General features: G+C 37.1%; 2 protein-coding genes and 1 non-coding gene across 3 annotated transcripts; 1 reads left to right on the plus strand and 2 right to left on the minus strand.

Annotated features, from left to right (window-relative positions):
* The first annotated feature begins 1,103 nt into the window (after window positions 1–1,103).
* On the plus strand, window positions 1,104–7,184 carry LOC125196886 (3-oxoacyl-[acyl-carrier-protein] synthase II, chloroplastic). The gene is made up of 13 exons (XM_089056395.1): window positions 1,104–1,661; window positions 2,259–2,464; window positions 2,563–2,766; window positions 3,129–3,335; window positions 3,486–3,531; window positions 3,603–3,682; window positions 4,342–4,410; window positions 4,512–4,596; window positions 5,246–5,400; window positions 5,492–5,572; window positions 6,045–6,104; window positions 6,571–6,732; window positions 6,932–7,184. Exons 1-12 carry the CDS (start codon window positions 1,361–1,363, stop codon window positions 6,685–6,687), a joined length of 1,611 nt encoding a protein of 536 aa, XP_088912521.1. The 5' UTR covers window positions 1,104–1,360; the 3' UTR covers window positions 6,688–6,732; window positions 6,932–7,184.
* Window positions 7,185–7,893: 709 nt separating this feature from the next.
* TRNAV-CAC (transfer RNA valine (anticodon CAC)) lies at window positions 7,894–7,967 on the minus strand. Its single transcript has one exon. It is a non-coding gene; the product is annotated as a tRNA-Val (tRNA).
* Window positions 7,968–8,311: 344 nt separating this feature from the next.
* LOC125194155 (ARM repeat superfamily protein) lies at window positions 8,312–15,031 on the minus strand. The gene is made up of 17 exons (XM_048092217.2): window positions 14,449–15,031; window positions 13,676–14,207; window positions 13,323–13,583; window positions 12,997–13,088; window positions 12,453–12,662; window positions 11,647–12,045; window positions 11,139–11,317; window positions 10,949–11,042; window positions 10,801–10,857; window positions 10,546–10,680; window positions 10,372–10,443; window positions 10,136–10,246; window positions 9,899–10,060; window positions 9,680–9,808; window positions 9,504–9,605; window positions 9,186–9,415; window positions 8,312–9,098 (listed from the first exon to the last, which is right to left on the minus strand). The coding sequence occupies exons 1-17, from the start codon at window positions 14,941–14,943 to the stop codon at window positions 8,501–8,503; spliced, it is 3,858 nt and encodes a 1,285-aa protein (XP_047948174.2). The 5' UTR covers window positions 14,944–15,031; the 3' UTR covers window positions 8,312–8,500.
* Between the last annotated feature and the right edge of the window lie 5,552 nt (window positions 15,032–20,583).

The raw sequence follows: 20,583 nt of genomic DNA on the forward strand, positions 1-20,583 counted from the left end.
TAAGAAAAAATTAAAAATTTTGATAAAAAAATATAGACGATTTAATATGTTAAGATGGATGGAGCATTAATTTTAAAATAGTACTACTTTTTTTAGTTCCTAAAAATAAGAACTGTCTATTTTAGAAAATAAACCACACAGGTCAGGTTCTAAGTACATTTTTCCTCTTCCTTTCTCATTTTTGCATTAGATCTTATTTTGTTTTCAAAATTTCTACTTTTAGAAAACAGATAAAAGTAAGATTTACCTATATAAATAATTTACATATTTATAAAATAATATTTAATTCAAAATGGACAGCTCAAAAAGAATACTCCATGAATTAGTTACCTTAGTATGGCTAAAGTACTAAATTAATTTTTGATACCCACAAAAATAATATACTCTTCCTTTGTCAATTAAATATATTACTCTCTCCATCTCCCATTTTTTTTATTTCAGTCCGTTTTATATAGTTTTCCCATTTTATTTTTTTACCATTTTTGGTAGTAAATCTCATATTCCACTAACTTATTTCTATTCACATTTTATTATTAAACTAATATATAAAAATAGGATATACTCCCTCCGTCCGCGAATAGGAGTCCCGTTTTTCCATTTTAGTCTGTACGTGAATAGGAGTCCCGGTTCACTTTTTACCATAAATGGTAATAGGGTCCCACCTTCACCTAACTCATTCCGCTCACATTTCATTTAAAACTAATATATACAAGTGGGACTCCTATTCTACCAACTTTTTTTCACCCACTTTTCTTAACATTTCTTAAAACCGGTGCCGCTAAGAAATGAGACTCCTAATGGTGGACGAAGGGAGTAAATTCCATTAACTTTTTTTAATTTATTTTTTATTATATTTTTTAAAATTCATGTCCAATTAAACTGAGACAAATTATCTGAAACGGATGGATAAATCACATGGAGTTAAAAGTAAAGTTTTAAATCATAAAAAGAGTAGTAGGAAAGAAAAACTTAAATAAATAGTGAAAAAAAACAGTCCACCTGGTTGCAAAATTTTGTTTGGACGTAAAACACAGATATTTCTCCCTTGAATATAATAATAATAAATAAATAAATATTTATTGAAAATTTGTCTTCTGCAAACATAAATATTCTCTCTTCTCTCTCTCTTTCTCTCTCTCTCACTGAGATTGAATCAGAGAGCCCTCTTCGTGATTTTCACCACCCTGATTTTGGTGGTCGCCCCACTCCCACACCAGTCGCCTTCGCCTCTGCTATTCACAGACTCCATTTTTATTTATTATCATTGATTATTGATTGATACCTCTATAGATTTCTCCGAAGCGCCAATTTTGACACTCACTCACTCATTCACCATCCATCCACGCATTTCTGGGGCGGGATGGCGGCGTCATCGGCGGTGTGCTCGTGGCTGATGGCTGCATGCATGTCAGTTGCTTGTGGAAACGACTCTTCCTCCTCCTCTGTTTCCATGCTCTCCTCTTACCCCTCGCGCCTCAGCAAGTGGGCGGTGCGCCGCCGCAGGAAGGCCGTCGGCATTCGCAATCTCATGACCTCCTGCCTCGCCTTCGAGCCCTGCGATCGCTTCTGCGAATCCGCCTCTGCTTCCGAATTTTTCTTCGGTTTCGGATCCAAGGATGACCGCACGCGCCGGAAATCGCACCGTTCCGCCGTTCGCTCTGGTGATTTTCCCTCATTCGGATACTGATTGCTAGTTTGTGGCTCCGATTTTGATTCAATGTTTCTGTTTTCGGTCAATTTTCGATGCAATTTAGATTGAGATTCATTCACTGAGCCTCAATAATTGGCTTGATACATGTTCACTAGTTTGTTCTTTGAGCTGCAATTTGATGATTTTGTTAATGAATGAAGCAATTCAACAGCTTCCCTGGACTTAAACCGCAAATTTTGGTACATAAAATCTGGCAGAGTTGGTGTCTTTTGAATTTCGTTTCTATGGTTAGTGTATGGCCCATCCGTATCAGAGACATAAATGGGATGATAGTTTGTAGAAGGGTTAATAGTTTACAGAAGGTAGGTGAGCTTGGGTTTTGGGTAGATTTGACATTTACGCCCTAAATGGTTGATTTTTCCTAATTGCTTTCTCGCCCCATTTGATACTTTTCAGGAATTAGTCTTTCTTGTTTAAATGGGTAATTTTGTTATGACCTTATTGACTGCTTCCAGTTACTGTGATTTTGGATTAATGGAAATTTGGAATGCACTTGCTAGACTGTAAAAGTCTTTGCTGCTTTCTCTAACTACCCGGTTGAATTTAGGAGAAGCAATGGCAATAGCCATACATCCTATCATGGAAGATGCACCCAAGACAAAACTTCCAACCAAGCAAAGAAGGGTGGTTGTGACAGGTATGGGTGTGGAGACACCACTTGGTCATGATCCAGACATCTTCTACGATAACCTGCTTGAAGGAGCCAGTGGCATTAGTGTGATTGAGGCTTTTGATTGTTCCCAGTTTCCAACAGTATGTTATGCTTGTTATTTTCTTACTAGTATCATTTTTTAAGGTTATTGGACTCAGTTTCTGACTTAAAGTGATTTTGACACAATATTAAATTTTAGAGAATTGCTGGGGAGATAAAGTCATTCTCAACTGATGGCTTGGTTGCTCCCAAACTTTCCAAGCGAATGGATAGGTTCATGCTTTACATGCTGACAGCTGGCAAGAAGGCTTTGGCTGATGGAGGAATTACGGAAGATGTCATGGATGAGTTAAACAAATCAAAATGTGGTGTGCTGATTGGTTCGGCTATGGGTGGCATGAAGGTATGAAAAATTTGTTCTTTGCATAAGTATTAATAGAAGAGGGTTTAGGGGAAGTAGAGTACACAGAAATGTGACTGTATGTTATTTCTGATACTAATCCCATTCGCTTCTGTTACCATGAGTCTATGACTATGGTTAGACATCATTAGCACTTTCTCTATGAAGTTACATTGTTATACCATTTTCAAGCATCAGATTCTTTGCATAAAAGTGAGTCTCTTACATTAGTTCAGAGTCTCTGTAAATTGTGGAGTAGTTCACAAGTGGATTAGCAGTTTCCAATTGTCTTAATCGGGAATTTCTGCTTTCTCGTCATATTATGTAGATATAAATCTGAATCCTCGTTTTTGTTTTTGGACCAGGTCTTTCATGATGCCATTGAAGCTCTACGAGTCTCATATAGAAAGATGAATCCATTTTGTGTACCGTTTGCAACTACAAACATGGGTTCTGCCATGCTTGCCATGGATCTAGGGTGGATGGGTCCTAACTACTCAATATCTACTGCTTGTGCAACAAGCAACTTTTGTATATTAAATGCGGCAAACCACATCATCAGGGGTGAAGCTGTAAGTATTGCATTCTTCTTTGAAGCTTCAGAGTTAACCTAGTGTTTCAATTTCACTTCCATTTTGTTCCATGATCTTAGAAGAATCAATTAACAAATATCAAAATGTACACCTATATATTGCATGCTGATTCTTGCTGAGAATTTACAGGATGTGATGCTGTGTGGGGGATCAGATGCTGCAATCATCCCAATTGGTACTAGATTATTTATTACTTAGGTTTCATATGGTCTTCCCTTCATTTTCTGATCATAGACTCTGGTGCAGGATTGGGAGGCTTTGTCGCATGCAGAGCACTGTCACAGAGGAACGCTGATCCCGCCAAAGCCTCACGCCCCTGGGATAATGTAATGCTCTTCATTGTTTCCGACCTTAATTGGAGGAATTTTATTGGAAGTTTGGAGGAAGTTTAGATGCCCCCACATATTTCATGTTTGACTGACTGAAAATGTCCATATGCTGCATGTTCCTACCACTATCATTATTTGTTAGGAGTCTAATCCTGCTTTAAATCAACTATTATATTTTCAAAATCCAGTGTTATCACTGTTATTAAAGAACTGTCTAAGATCTCTAGTATAAAATCTGTGCTTAATAGGTAAAAGTAGATGGCAACACAGTATTACTGTTGATGACTTTGTGCTTGTGAACGTGTCAAAATTCCTTCAATTATACATTAACTCATATACTTATTATTGAACCGGCTATATTATCCACTTAACATTGTATTCTGTCTGGTGGGTACTTACAATATCTAAATATTGGCATTTTTGTCACATAGTGCTCTGTTCATTATTTATGATCCTGGTTCTAGTTCATATTTCTGGGCAGTTTAGATTTATAATATTAACAGTTGAAAGAACTATAGATAAAATAACCATCAAATGAGGACTTTGATGCGAAGATGAAAATAACCCGGTTTTTAAGTTACATGTTCGTAGCATAATTCATTTATAGCACACCCTAACTATCACTTCCCATGCTACTTAATTCTGGTCTTTAACAGGGCCGTGATGGATTTGTTATGGGAGAAGGGGCTGGAGTATTACTTCTTGAAGAACTTGAGCATGCTAAGGTGTCAAGAAAATCCAATTAGTACAAACTTTATATTTATATGCTGATGACTTTCCTGGTTTACTTAAATTGTAATCTTTCAAATTATTTATGAATCATCAGCAAAGAGGGGCAACTATCTATGCTGAGTTTCTTGGTGGAAGCTTCACTTGTGATGCTTATCACATGACAGAACCTCATCCAGAAGGTGCATCCATCTTTCTTGTACCTAAATTAACATGTATATGTGATGCTAAGTTTAGGGCAGGTCTCTTTGCTGCAAGAATGGCCGCAATCTGATCTGATCTTCCTGCCGACTCCATAACCTAGTTATCTTTTATGACTTTTTGCTCCATTCTAGTAAAATTATGAAACTTACCAAAATTTAGTTTGTGGGAAAACAGGAATTCTTTGTTGATTTGCCATCTCAAAAGGTAGGAAAAATTGTCAATAGTGTTATTTTTTGTTTTTTATTTTATATTTCTTTAGTGTCCTCTAAACCTCTGGACTCCAATGCTCCAACAAAGAAAGAAAGTACTTATAATATAAGAACAAAAGAATCTAAATTGAACCCTTTAAGTATAGGACATATAAAAGTCTAAGCACTCGGTTTAATTCAAATCCGGCCACTTTTGGAACAATAACCAGTGAACTATGAGTTTAACTATGATCTGTTTTATGGCCAAAAATAGTTCTGCTCAATGCTATATATAATTGATTTTTGGTAGATCTGTGAGGTTTCTATGTGTTTGCATTAGCCTTTTCAACATTACGAGCAGTAACCCCTTGGTTGCTTTCTTGCAAAATTCATTTTAAATTCCTTTGATGTTGTCCCCTTTGCTCATATGCAAAAACAGGAACTGGTATAATTCTCTGCATAGAGAAGGCTCTGGCCCAGTCAGGAGTTTCTAAGGAAGACGTCAATTATATAAATGCACATGCAACCTCTACTCCAGCTGGTGATCTGAAGGAATATCAAGCTCTTTTACATTGCTTTGGGCAGAACCCCGAGGTTTACTCTAAACGTTTCCTCTCATTTCATACTATGTTTTTAGTGCCGAAGGTTTCCTCTGCAGTTTGTTCCTAATTCGGATATTTTTCAGTTGAAGGTGAACTCTACAAAATCTATGATAGGGCATCTACTTGGTGCAGCTGGTGCTGTGGAGGCTGTTGCAACTGTGCAGGTGCGTTGTAGATATCATTAGTTTGTACGTTCAGAAAATAATTATCATAATGGGCCAATTAGGGGCAGGCGCACATGGGGCGGGGTGGGGGACGTATTTACTCATTTATTTTATGAAGGATAATTTTGAATTTTAAAATAATTGGATGCTTAAGTTTTAGGCTTTCATGCTCGGCTGGTCAGTTTCTTGTCTTTCGAGTTTATAGTCGTTGGTTCTCATTTGTTGATTATCTCTAATCACGTTTATATTAACAAGTCTTTCCTTACTACACTTTATTCTTTAGTGAATTGATTCATAATTATAGTTCCTGTGCCTGACTCTCTATTATTATGTTAGTATTTTCAATTCTTAAAAGTTCATGCTTTGTGATTCTTTATTCTGTGGATGTGCACTCTATTTTATTTTCTAATTTGATATGAATAAGGGTATGCATACTTTGTCCTTACTTAAAGTACATGTTGTCTTCTTGTAGGCAATACGAACTGGCTGGGTTCATCCAAATGTCAATCTTGAAAATCCAGATGACAGTGTGGTATGTTGTTCACTCTTAATCTTCGAAGTTAATACATAAATTGAGAAAATTTATTTTCTTTTCATGTTCTGATTTTGTTAATCTCTCAGTGTAATTCAAATAAATGTGTTTGGTAGTCATTATTATATAGCATGCTGAATTGTGGCTGAAAACTTTGGTTGCTAGCTATAACTTCATAGATGAGGAGCATGTGGACATATATAATGTTCACATTAAATGCTCAAGATACAAGCTGATAATATGCATGATTGGACGTCGAGTCCATCTACCATTATTTTCAGCATATTTCTGTAGTGACAAGTGCACTTGTAGAATTGTTTGATTTTTTTATTCAGGCCCTTTATTGGCCACATGAATCTGCTTAGCTTTTAAGATCACCAAATAATGTTTCTAGTTAAGACATTTCATGCCACATTACTGTTTTTTAAAGCCATACGTCTATATTGATAACCTGTTCGTTATCCAGGACACAAATGTACTCGTTGGACCAACAAAAGAAAGACTTGATGTTAAGGTTGCTCTGTCTAATTCTTTCGGGTTTGGTGGCCATAATTCCTCAATTCTGTTCGCTCCATTCAAGTAGATTTAATGGTGCTTAATTCTAAATCGAACCACGATGGAGGTGGAGGTATGGAATTTAATACAGTACTTGTTTTCACTTCAATTCTTGAAAACTTTCCCAATAACTAGACACCCGAAAAGTTCAAACTACACCCCTGCCTCCCTACCCCATTTCTACCAAAACCGGGGAATTCTAATCTTGTACGGATCTCTATAAGGTTTAGGAATCTCTAAACTCATCTGATGTATTTGTTTTCTTTGTGTAGATGGGTTCTATCTACTACATAAGTACTGAACGATGATCGAACGGAGGAAAGAAGTGTTAGTGATCCTCCAAATTGTAGCTGTGTTAATCTTTCGCATTGACTGGATACAGAAAACAATCTCTTCTGTAACTACTAACCCTTGATTTTGATCAAAATTAGCTACCAAAACAGAGATTTCAATCTTGTATGATTAAGTTTTGATTAGAATTTGATGCCAGTATTTATCTGATTGAATAGGATTCTGCATCTGCAATTAACTGTTTTCTTGTGATTGTTGGTGTGTGTGAGTTGGAACTGAAATGATATTAGCATGTGAATAGTAATAAAGTGGGAATAAATTTTGAATAGAAATATTATCATGTGACGGAAATATTGTCACATTAGTGCTGAATGTACACTCAAGTAATGTCTATTTACACATCGACTTTATTTCTTTATACTAGAGCCACTTTATCATCATCTTCATCTTTATGTCACATAATTTATTGTGGGTGGCTACAACACAGTCGTTGGTTGATGTACTTCTACACGAGTAATTTTGAGAATAAGAGTTATTTGGATGGGATTCTTTACATTTCACACCTTCGGGTTCTCAATCACGTCATCGTGTGGATAGTAGAAGATACGTAGATTCACGTCATACAATCGTAAAAAAAATCAGTCAAATGAGTAGTTATTAGCTTCACGTCATACAATCGTAAAAAAAATCAGTCAAATGAGTAGTTATCAGCTTCACGTCATACAATCGTAAAAAAAATCAGTCAAATGAGTATTTATCAGCATTGGCTCGATGAAGTTTATAAAACTCATCGAAAAAAACCATCAAAGCGTGTTAGTAAAATGACTAAGCTTTCAAGTCATAAAATCATAGAATATGAGTGAGATGAGTAGTTAAGTTGTTGCACCATTAAGTTGAGGAATTTTTTTTGTTGTCGAAAAAATCGAACAATAAAAATTAAAAATGTCTGAGCCCGGGTTCGAACCGGGGACCTCTAGTGTGTGAGACTAGCGTGATAACCGACTACACCACCAAGACAACTTGTTATTATTCATTATTTCCTTTCTATTTAACAAAATTGTTTTTGTATTTTTAAAAGTGAATTCAAATTGAGATGAATAACAACAAAAGGTACACTAATTCATCAGTTACAACTAATTTGAGTTCATTGTAAATTAGAATCCTAATCTCCCATCATTCTTTGCAAATTGCACTTGATTTTCAACATTTCTATAGTAGGATTTAAAGTGCAAAAACGAAAAATTAACACCATCTGAGAAATAACGAAGAAACTAATGTACTACCATAAAAAGACTTTTAATTTAACCCCTTAACCAAATTAAAAACCAATGAAACTTATTTAAGGCGACTGTTTTCAATGATTGGATTCAAATATTTTTTTTTCCAATAAAAATAATAATATTTGAGGGAAAATAGTAAACCTCAAAAAAGCCAACAAATTTCAGTACAAGGAGCCAAAAAAAAAGCACACTACACGTACGCAACTCTTTCAATATACTACTAGCAAAACTGTGAATTTCTCATCTGTTAATACAAAATAACATCCATGTCTACTTCCCACCTTTCTTCTTCCTCTTCAACACTGCTCCCTTCATCGAAAGGGCGTGCGATACGCTCTTCCCTTCCATCTTCTTCGTCAGCTTCACCACCCTCGCCATACCACTTCTGGCGGATGCCCGATGCTCCGGCCTCCTACTCACCATCTTCCGGTCAAGTGGCCAATACGCGTAAGGCTCGAGCTTGTCCTTCCTCTTCACATCACCGCCGGCCTTCTTACTCGCATACTCCTTGCCTGTGTATGCCCACCCGGACTCTGACGATGTCTTCATCCGCTTCTGTGTCTTCTGCGTGTTTCCAGACACGTGGCTTCCAGCGCGGCTCCTTCCATCTGCCCCGTCTCCGTCCGAGGACGCCTCTCGTTTATGTTTCCTGTCCGACTTACTGTACTTGCCTTCCTCGTGAATGATCATGCGGCCTTCATCATCTATGGACGGTTCATCGTCTGAATCAGACTTCGCCTTTGCTGGGGCTGATGAACGAAGTGCAGTCCTCATCTTCTGACCATCCAGCATGTCGAGGGGCTCGTCGTCTAATTGATCGAACGTGTCTTCTTCCAATTGCTTTGCTGCTTTTCGTGCTTTCTTTGATCTGGTCATGTTATGTTTTACAGTTAGACGAAAAACAATAATCGCATCATACTTATGAACCAGTTGAAAGATATATAGACCGTCTGACCTTAGCTGAGTAGCTCGGGATTGCTGCCCAGCGGAGTACTTGCTCTGCTGACCAGAAACACTCTTTTCGTTTTTAAAGTCACCACCACTCATTCTTGTATCTTCATCGTCAAAATCAGAAAAGATTTTCGTATGATTCCATCGGCTCATCCTGGTTGTAGTTGCCCTCGATACTACAGACCTATCTTCTGAAGATTTGTCGGTCTGTTTCTTCTCTTTCCGCTCATTCAGCTGCATACGAATAACAGGACAGGTAAAAAGTGCGTATTATTATCTGATAACGATAAAGGGAAAAATCACGATCCGTAATGATAAATACCTTTCGGATATTAGTTAGCAACTTCATATGCTCGTCGGGCATGACTTGCTTGACAGCATCCATACCACATTTCTTCACAAGCATTTCAAGCAGCTGTTTAACCTACAGAAATAATTCAAATCTTCACATAAGTTCACATACCCCAAATCACCACCATTACAAGTCAAGAAACTCACTTTAGCTTTGAAATGGTTTTTGCTGCTATCTTTCCAGTTAAGCATGCCTTCGACCATGCCGCGTAGGTGACCCTGCAGAGCTTCAGCTTGTGATTTGGCAACTAATACCTTCAGCAAACCCAAATTAGCCTGCAAAAATTGAAACAAAGTCAGACAAACGATAGCAAGTACTGACAAAATGAGGAAGTAGTGTACCATCTCAAAGGAGTGAGGCATTACCTTAGTGATTTCTTTGTTCTTTCTTTGCAGGAGAAGGAATGTGGATGGAAGAACGTTATAAGCAGCAGAAACAAGGTCGGAGAACTCATAAGCCAAACGGGCTAAGCCTGTCATAGCGGCACTGATCATATGAGGAGTCTCCCCTGCCAAACCTCCAGCAACCTATGCATAGGGAAAAAGAAATAATTATAAAACTGAATTAGATAAGAAAAATCCCTTAATTCAATAGCACTTTACCATGGCGAAAAATTGTTGCAGTGTCTCCTTGCCACATTTCTCCTCATCTTCACAGGCATGACCAATTTGGACAAGAACATCATATGCTCTATTTCTTGTTTTCTTGTTAGTCTAGCAAATATTAACTAGTCAGACAGAGACCTCACAACAAAAGTACAACGATAAAACAACCGAGTGTCGGTGTAGACTGTAGAAAAAAATAACATAAAGTCAAATTGATAAATGACACACCATACCTCTTTTAGTGCTAGTATAATTTCTGTAAGGAAAGAAGCAGTAATGTCACGCCTCCTCTGTTCATATCCTTCCTGTAGAGATACGCAAGAAAAAAAAAATCAAAATGAAATATTCCATTACCTAATGCACAAGATTGGCCACTGCCGCTGGAATATAATAAATTTTGCAATTACCTTAGAAATGTGAACGATCACAAAATATAAGCAGTCAAGTCTGTGACGTTTTGCAGCAAAATGGCAAGAGGGCAGCACTTCAACCATCAAAGAGAGCACTTCATCTAGTTTTCTTGAAATAAAGTCATCGGAGTACTGTACAAAAACATGTTGATCAATTAAATTAGAAATACTAGTAATAATTTTATAACAATGATGAAAATAATAACAGGAAAACACAAATAGGCTAATTTATTAACTTCGAAAACCAAGTACCTGTAATATCAAAGATAGTACTCTATAGGCCTTCTTTTGGATCAAACTATCAGCATCCTGCCAACAAAATGTATTTAGTTGGGTATTCTATTAGATCTAAAGAATGAATTATCTCCCATGACATGATAAAAACAAGAACAAGGTGAACCTTCAATGCATGTTTCATTTGCTCAAATAGAATATCAATTTCCTTGGGACCTAATCCGGGTAAAAGGGAAACTGCAACATCAAACAACTGTACCCTGTACATGTAACATGTAACATTAAGCTTAAGCAGGGAAGCTTCCAGAAGTTGTGATGGATATAGTTAAAACATCAGATACACACAAGCAACTAACCTAACAGCAGACAGTGAGCCATCGTTTCCAGAATCATCTATCTGCATGAGATTGGAATTCTTTTCATTCTTTGATTTGTTGGCTTCCAAGGTAACCTTCACAAGCTTTTTCATGGATTGTTTGAAAAATGACGAGACCACCTCCTTATCCAATATTGAAGCAAGTTCACGGATCGTAGTCTGCAAGAATACACAAACTGAGAAACTAACTACGACAAGCTGAGAACATGTTATTTTTTGGTTCACAATCTTTGATTTAGTCGCTTATTTAGAAAATGGAAAAAATAGAAACTACTTAACTGAAGCTATCCTTCCTAACATTTGTTTTCCTTTAATCTAATAGAATTCCATATGGATAATATGCAAATATGTGAGACTAAATTGAGATTTGCATACGTGGAAGTAACATTGGCCGGGTTTTAGAGTTTAGGATCATTACATTTATAAGAGCAAAAAATTACGATGAAAATGGAATGGAAAATGGTAAGAAATGCTATACTACTAATTACCTGCAAAATGCCTGCAGTATCTTTAGAGCATTTGAAATAGACTCCAGCAAGAACACGCAACAGATCCGAGGATTTCAATGTATTCAAGTTAGATGTAGCAATATTTTCAGTATACAAGGCAGCAGCCTGCTGTTCTGCAAGACTTATTTCACTATCAATCGTATTCCCCTTCCCTTCCAGAATTCTCTTATTCTGCTGAACAAGATTTTGCAAGCTGGAGCATATTATACCACGAAGTTCATGTTCTTCCTGGAGAGCTGTGCATAACGCTCCCTCTAGACTCTTGAAACTTGCAGCAGTGTCAACAGGATAGTTGCAAAAGGATGGTAGCAGTGACCACAAGGAGTACACAATCCCATCCACACTCCTAGCTGACTGTAGTTTTCCTTCCTTTTCAAGCTGGGTAAAAATATCAACAGTTTGTTCAGCACTCGCAATAAAAATTCAACAAAACAATATAGAAACAATACGATACAAAAGTTACATATATCCATAGTTACAAAATTGGATATAGGTCATTACAACCTCAATCTCTTCAGATAAATGATTTATGCGTTATATTATAACTAACAAATTATCTGTATCTATGTCCAAACTCCCAAATATTTGATGGCAGTCCCCATTAATCAACTAAGATCTAACTAATACCCTTTTCATTTCCTTATTCAATGAGATTATGCTATTAGTACAAACCAAAGATCATCTCATCAACTAATGTAGAGCTAAAAACAACTTTCAAGGTATTTATTATTTCCGCACATTTTCACTTAAAAACATCAAATAGAGTAATCTGGAAGGTGTTTTACCATTGCTGACTTCCGCTTCATCTCTGTAGCCATGGGTAAGATTGATTCGGTAAAGAAATTCAAACGAGCACCAACAATATACTGTTTCAGGATTGGAAACAGCCATAGATTGCTCTCAGATAGATCTGGAACACCCAAATTAAGAGGTAGAAGACTCAAAAAGTTCTCGGGTCCCATAGCGCCAAGAGCAGTTCCCACACACTCATGCAACTGCAAAAATCAATTTGGTAACTCACAATTTATTAACAAGAAAAGGGGTAATCTTTTATGAAATTCAAGACTGCAAACCAGTGACAAATAAAGAGTAATGACTACGTTGAACAACTTCAGCATAAATAAACTAATATAAGCAGAACCTCAATAGACATTATTAAACGCAGACAAGGGAGAATATAAATCGCGTATGTAGGAATGTAGATTCAAAACGTGACTAACAAACTGAACAATACAAAGAACAGTCAGAAATCTGCCCATAGAAGAGCGTATCACAAACACTGCCAACATGATCAGGAAATTCTGGTTACAGATTGTGGTGTTATATTACCTCTTTCTTGAAACCAAAGTCTCCATCCGGCAATTTTTGCATATCAGCTAAACTCTTGAGTGTTCCCTCCATAAAGTAAACAGAATTCTTACCTGCAAGGCCAATCCTCTTTCAATCAAATTACAGGGGCAAAAACAGATAACTTCAATTTCCTATGGTGGATTTGAGTGGTTAATGCATCATGGAGTGAAGCAACTCTATATGCCTCAAGGATCCAAAATAGGAGAGTGTACCACATAATAATTGTGAAATCAGCATAAACAAAGTCCATATGAATTGTTCAGACTATTAATGTGGTTAAAACAGGATGGCCCAAGTGTAACTACCTAATTTTTCAAACATGGTAGAAACAATCTGAAATGACATATCCCAGACTGCTTCATAATGATAATCAAGCAGGCTCTCAATTGTTGCACAGATTTTTTCTATTAAAGTTGGGCCAGATTTCCTGATGACAGAACTGGCACTGGCTGTAATCTGTTCAACACCCTGTTTGATCATGGTCTCATCTATACACGAATGTATTAAGCTCTTCAATGTTGTCACAGCTGCTACCAAAGACTCCTCATGTCCAGAAGTCAAAAAATCTGAGCAAGGTAGCGAATAGAAATGTTAGCATATAGAATTTGGTAGACATGACAATAACAAGAGTAAAGAATAGAACGAGGAAAAGTTTAACCTTTTAGTGCATTGAAAACAAGAGGAAGCTTAATGACACATATTTGCCTGTTCAGCGAGTAAACTCTTTTCATCCCAATGTCTAGCAAGCGAATCGTTAGAGTCATGGTATCAGCAGATGAGTCCTCTGGAGAGCCTGAGCTCGCTAGAGAGCATAACAGATCAAGAAGTGTTTCAGCGGATATTTCTGAACCCGGGTGGAGACAGAGGGCTTTTAAACCATCTGTTATAGGTGTAGTGACAACGCGCTGTTTGAGCGTCAAGAGAGATTTGAAACGCTCCAGTATGTTCGCGGTGGATTTTGATGACATATAGGGAAGACAAATTTTTAGAGCATCCAGAATTCTAAGAACATTCCGTGCTGTTCCGGAAACTTCTGAAACATTTTCATTTGATCCTCCGGCAAGCAGAAGAAACCTCACAAAGACATTCGTTATGGCTTCACTTGCAAATGCTAGCAACGGAGAAAGTGAGGGCGCTGACTGGAAATGCTTCAAGACATCACGTAGGCATAAATGCGACCGTCTCCTTGCCTGCATTTACCGTCCAACCATTGCCCCGAACAAAATATATCAATTCTCAATCATAAACAATCAATTTGTCATCCCAAATCAGAAAATAACTAACATCATACTTTACCCCTATGTTTCCATACCACATTTATCAATACTGATAATCAAATTAAGAATGAATTATTCCCAAAACATCAAACTCCAAACCACCAAAACAATTAAATTAATCACAAATTGAATAAAAGATAGAACTCTCCCGGACCTTGAAGCGATCATCAGTCATGTAGCCAATCAAAACACCGTAAAGCTCCGCGACGTCTTCCCACGACTCCTTCTCACTCACAATCACCAATCGCGCGACGAATTTCAATCCAGGCACAACCCCCTCAACTCCCACGGTTTTCAATCCGAGGATCTTAATCAGCAGCTCGGAGAGATAACTGTGCTTCGATTTCAAAACAGCTGGCGGCAATCGGGCGACGACGAGGGACAGAATCGTGAGCAGCGCGTCGAGGATGGAGCCGGAGGAGTCGATGCTCGACGCGAGGCGGTCGAGGGAGGAGCAGGTGGCGCCGAAGTAGGTGATTGGGGTGAGGGGGAGGCGCTGCTCCCGGAGCTCCTGCGACATGGCGCCGATGGTGGCGCAGACGCGGAGGTGGTGCTCGATTGTGGAGTCGCCGAACTGGGAGAGCACGGAGGAGGAGAAGTCCTCGGAGAAATCCGGCGCCGGCGAGGACTCCATATCCACAATTTCCATAATCGGTCGCCGGAAAGAGAGACGGCGGCGATTAGGGTTTAGAGGGTTGGGAGAGAGACAGCGGTAAGTGTTGAATTGGGTTTATTGGATTTTGGAATATAATTTATTGAATCTTAAATTAAATTTTGATTACATGCCATGTAAATTAAACATTTTAGAGATATTTTTTTATAAATTTATTGCACACTGCGTCTAATCCTATTTAGATTTGAAGTAAATTTATAAAGAAATAATTTATTTACAGAAACTATGATAATTATATAGAAGCGCTAATTTATTGACATATGTACTTCAATTTCGAATTTTTTTCAGAGTTTTAGTTTTGTATCAATAATACAAAACTACATTAATACCCTCTCCGTCCCCGATTAAGAGTCACACTTTTTCATTTCAATCCGTCCCCAATTAAAAGTCACACTTCATTTTTACCATAAATAGTAAGTAGGTCACACATTCCACTAACTCAATTCACTCACATTTTATTATAAAACCAATATAAAAAAATGGGTCCTACATTCCACTAACTTTTTCAACTAACTTTTCTTTACATTTCTTAAAACCTATGCCTGGTCAAAGTGTGACTCATAATAGAAGACGGAGGGAGTAATATCTTGAGTGGATTTAGTAACATTTTTTTTACACAAAATAATTTCAAACCAAAAGGCGGTCAAACAAGTTAAATATATAAAACCCATTAAAAAACTGACTAATAATAGCATGAAAATTGTTCGACAATCAATCAATAAAACACATTAGCAACCACAAAGACTAGCACATTCGCCCCCAATAACAAAAACACATAAATAACCCCGGACTTAATAACGCGCCACAAATAAAAGGCAAGGCGAGAGGAAGGAACAATCAACAAAAATACATCACAAAACTAGATATCTATGTTGGGTTAGGGCTCCCAACTTGTGAAAAAAGAATCATACTACCTCCGTCCCCCAAAATTTGTTACACTTTGACCCGATACAGGTTTTAAGAAATATAATGGAAAGTGAGTTGAAAAAGTTGGTGGGATGTGGGTCCTACTTTTAAAGTATTAGTTTTTAGTTTTATTATAAAATGTGAGTAGGAATGAGTCAGTGCAATATGTGGTCCACTGTCAAAAATGGTAAAAGTGAAGTGTATCAAATTTTCAGGGACGGACCGAAATAGTAAACTGTATCAAATTTTCAGGGGAGAGAGGTAGTATGTTATTGACCCATTTATTTACTTAAATAAGTCAAAGTATAACTTATAAGTACCTAACATGAGTGTAGGAGCCATCATATTGAAACAAGAGAGAAAAACGTGTAGAAGGAAAGAATAGAGAAAAGACTAAAGAGGGTTCTATAAGTTTCTGCACTGTGCAGTCTCGGTTTTTTTGTCAATTGTAAGTTCAAGCGTTGTCCGATCGACTTGAAATATTGACTAGAGGTAGAAGACTTGTGAAACTTCATTTTGAATCTTTGATCAAAGGAAATTGAATTTGAACGGTTAGATCTTCAGTTATGAATTTTTTAACATGTTGCAGTTTCTTCATATGTTTATTTCATATGTTAAAGTTGTGTTGATTATTCAGTACCTTCATTGTGTTGTTAAGGATTAAACATAATTGTAAACTTCTTGTTTGTATTTTTTCATTGGTGATAGTAGATTTGGTAGACCGGTGGTTCTCGTGGTCTCTTCACATTGAAGAGAGCTTTCCACGTAAAATCTTGGTGTTATTATTTCCTATTATCGCTTCTCATTATCACATTAGGTTCTAGTATATTGTGCTCCTAGCATATTCTTGTAAATTATGGAGGTCTATTTATCCACAACCCCTTAGAATTTGGTCACTCCTCCCAACAATCTGTATATCAAGTTCGCATATTCTGAATCTTTGTGTTCATATCTCTTGTCCACTTGTACATCTTAACTCATCATGCGTTTGGCCCAAAAAGAAAAATAGGGCATTAACCTATATCCAAGTTTCTAAGCATCGGTAGATCAGTTTCTTCTCTGTCACCAAATTGGTTATAAAACCTTGAAAGTCAGTTTTGTTTCTAGTGTTCCTAATTGATCACACAATCACATGAAAAAGGCAATCCACGCTCTCTTTTCAAAACAATCGCAATTTAAGTGGGAGCTAGTGACACTACCGAAGGATATAGCTAGTCGACTATGATAAGGTATTTGCTTTCGTCGCTCGTTTAGAAACTATAAATACTCTCTCTTGCAGCTAAAAATAGATGGAAGATTTGTCAAATGGATGTGAGGTCGGTCTGCTTGAATGAATTTATTGATAAAGAAGTCTACATTAAGCAACGCGATGACTACTTGGTGAATATTCAAGAAGATAAAGTCTTGCAATCGTAGAAAGTGTTGCACGAGCTAATGCAAACACCTAGGGCGCATAATACCAGGATCGAGAAGTACCTTGAAGATGATGGTTTCACCAAATGTCCTTATGAACATGCGTTCCATGTGAAAAAGTAAAGAAAAACATATTTTCTTTTTTGTTACAAAGATAAATTAGCGAGCATTAGAAAAAGATATTTTAATAGTGTATTTTGTATGTGGATGATCTCATTTTTACACGAAATAAGCTAAACATGTTCATGGAATTCAAGAAGATCATAACATACAGCCTCGGTGTGCAAGTGAAGCAACTAGAAGATGAAAATTCATCACACAAGTTATGCAAAAGAGATTCTAGAGAAGTTAAAAATGTGTAAACCAATTAACACACTGGTGGAATACGAGACGAAACTACGAATGATGGAGGAAAAAAGGTGAATCGACATTATACAAGAGAATAAACTTGATTCTAGAATAAGAAATACTCTATCATTAATTAACCAAGATGAAAGTATCTATGATAGAAATATCTAGATACCATCTAAATTTATGATATTTTATAGTAAAATTCTCTATAATTATTTAACAACATATTAGATTTTTATAGAGAAAAACGAAGATATATAAATTATAAAAGAAAAGAGTAGATAATTCTAGGATATGAGAAGAATGCCTATATATGTGTTTTGTTTATATCATTTTGCATAATTTTTTTAGTAGATGATGAAGAGTCTAAACAACTTAAGGGTGTCCATGCTCTTGGATTGTTCTTGGATGTAGGTTCAGACCCACTTTTATTCATTTTTTACTCTATACTCTTCCGCAAGAGCACAATACCCACATCCATGTTCTTCCGCAAGAGCATGCTCAAGAGTCTCACCATTCTATTATTCAATTTAAATACTTCAATTACTAAAAATATTTCCACGTATTAAAATGCATTCAAAATACTTGTAATATTATTACAAATTACAAAAAAATTAAAAATTACACAATTAAAATCCTACAAAATTAAAAATTACATAATTAAAATCATAAAAATTGAGAGTGAGAGAGTTGTTTGATGTAGTGTGATTTTTTGTGTTGAAATAAGGGTATTTATAGATGCAAGTGTGAATTTTGGGGTAAAGATAATTGAAAAAATAAATTAAAAGTGTGGAGAAAACATATACTATATATTTTATTGGAAATTGGGAAAATATTTTTTTTATTAAATCTGAATTTTTCAGATTTTTTTGAAATTTTAGAAAATAAAAATTAAAAAAATATGATAAATCAATGTTGGTCAACTAGGGCATGCCGCGTCGGCTGCTCGTGCTCTTGCTGTCGGCACGGTGGTGCTCTTCGCTAAGAGCACAGCCGTGCCGTCGGCAAGAGCACACGGCGAGCACAGCCGTGCTCTTGCCGACGGCACGAACGATGCTCTTGCCAAGAGCATCGTTGCGCATCCTCTAAGTTCGAATTAAAAGATTAAATTAAAACTTCACAAGCTCTTCATAAGTTTATGACACTTCGACTCCATGATGTCAAACTATTGTTAAACAATTTTATTGTTAAGTTTATGTTAGGTAATCTTTGAACTTTTTTTTTTGTTAATATTTTTAATCTTTGATTTTTAGGCTGGTTATGAAATTTATATATTTAAATAATTTTATTTAGAGTAAAAGCCAAAATTGGTCCTGAACATATGACCATTTTACGTTTTTGGTCCTAAACATTATCTTTTGAATTTTTTGGTCCTGCACATATGTAAATTTGATCATTTTGGTCCTCCGTCAACATTTCCGTTAAAAACTAACGGTCAACGAGTTTAATCCAAATTTTGACCAAATTAAACTTTTAATTTTAATTTTTTACTTCTTAATTAATTCCCTAATTCTTTTTATAAATATTCTAAACTCATCATCAATTTTTTCAATTTTGTGAAACCGGCGAAGGGGTATTTGAAATTGAAGGGGAGATTGGGAGGATAAGGAGGTCGGAGCACATGGGGAAGATGCGGCGGAGGTCGGGGATGGTGAGGCCGGTGGATTGGATTTGGGAGACGGGGGTGGAGAGGAGGGGAGGGTGGGAGTGGAGGCAGTGGAAGGAGTCGACGCCGAGGGAGTCGAGGTAGAGGATGATTTCTTGGATTTGGGAGGTGTGCGGCGTCGGCGGAGGAATGGGATTAGCAGGGGACTTGATTGGGGGAGGGAGGGAGATGGTTTTGGTTGAAGGAGGAGGGGAAATTGGAGGTGTTTGTGGCGGGGAATGGAGGGGAAATTGGGATTGGGGAGGGGGAGGGGGTTGACGGCGGCGGTGGAAAGGTGGAGAGTATCTTGCATAGTTGCTTGCTACATTGTTGCGGTGGAGTTTTATGAATCAACAGCAACAATGTCGAAGAAACGGGAACGCTCGCGAATCACGAATCCGGAGCCGTTCTTGCCCTTGGGCTCCGACGCATTCTCCACCGGCAAGAAGCGGAGCAAGTCGCCGAAGCACCACCAGCTGGAGGACAAGCTCGTCCCCTCGGCCGTTAGCGCTAAAATTCTCAAGGAAGCCCGTCTGCAGCAGAAGGAGGTCCAGCGGGAAGAGGACGACGACAAAAATGTCACTGACCACGACGATACTGCCAATAAAATCGTGTTTCCCCAAATTCACGGCCGCAAAGACGACGAAAACTGCGATGATGATGAAGAGGTCGATGATTTCGAAGGCTTTTCCGAGACAGAGAGTCAGTTTGGCTAGTTAATTTTTGAGGTAAGATTATAAAAATAATTAGGGAATTAATTATGGAGTAAAAAATCAGAATTAAAAGTTTAATTTGGTCAAAATTTGGATTAAACCCATTGACCGTTAGTTTTTAACGAAAATATTGACGGAGGACCAAAATGATCAAATTTACATATGTGCAGGACCAAAAAATCCAAAAGATAATGTTTATGACTAAAAACATAAAATGGCCATATGTTCAGGACCAATTTTGGCCTTTACTCTTTTATTTATTATATACTGGATCCATAAAGGTAAACAATATCGTACACATTAATTTTCATTGTTTTTGGTGCGATTAGTAAAATGTGCTAACTTGATCCTCCAATCAATAATTGCGGATGCACCACGCAAATCTTCTATCACAAATAGGAGACAAACACAGGTCATACACAAGGACTACTAGGAGAATTTTGTAGTGAAGTCACAAAGCAATGAAGCATACAAATCACACCACTATTTAACTAGGCTAATCACGTGATCACCAGTTTTTAGTATATTCACTTTCAATTGGCCGACATATTCCATCAACCAACATAACTATTGTCGGATCTAGCTTTT

Source organism: Salvia hispanica, chromosome 4, assembly GCF_029641045.1.
Source record: "Salvia hispanica isolate PSC_SH4W2 chromosome 4, Shi_PSC_v1, whole genome shotgun sequence".
NCBI lineage: Eukaryota > Viridiplantae > Streptophyta > Magnoliopsida > Lamiales > Lamiaceae > Salvia > Salvia hispanica.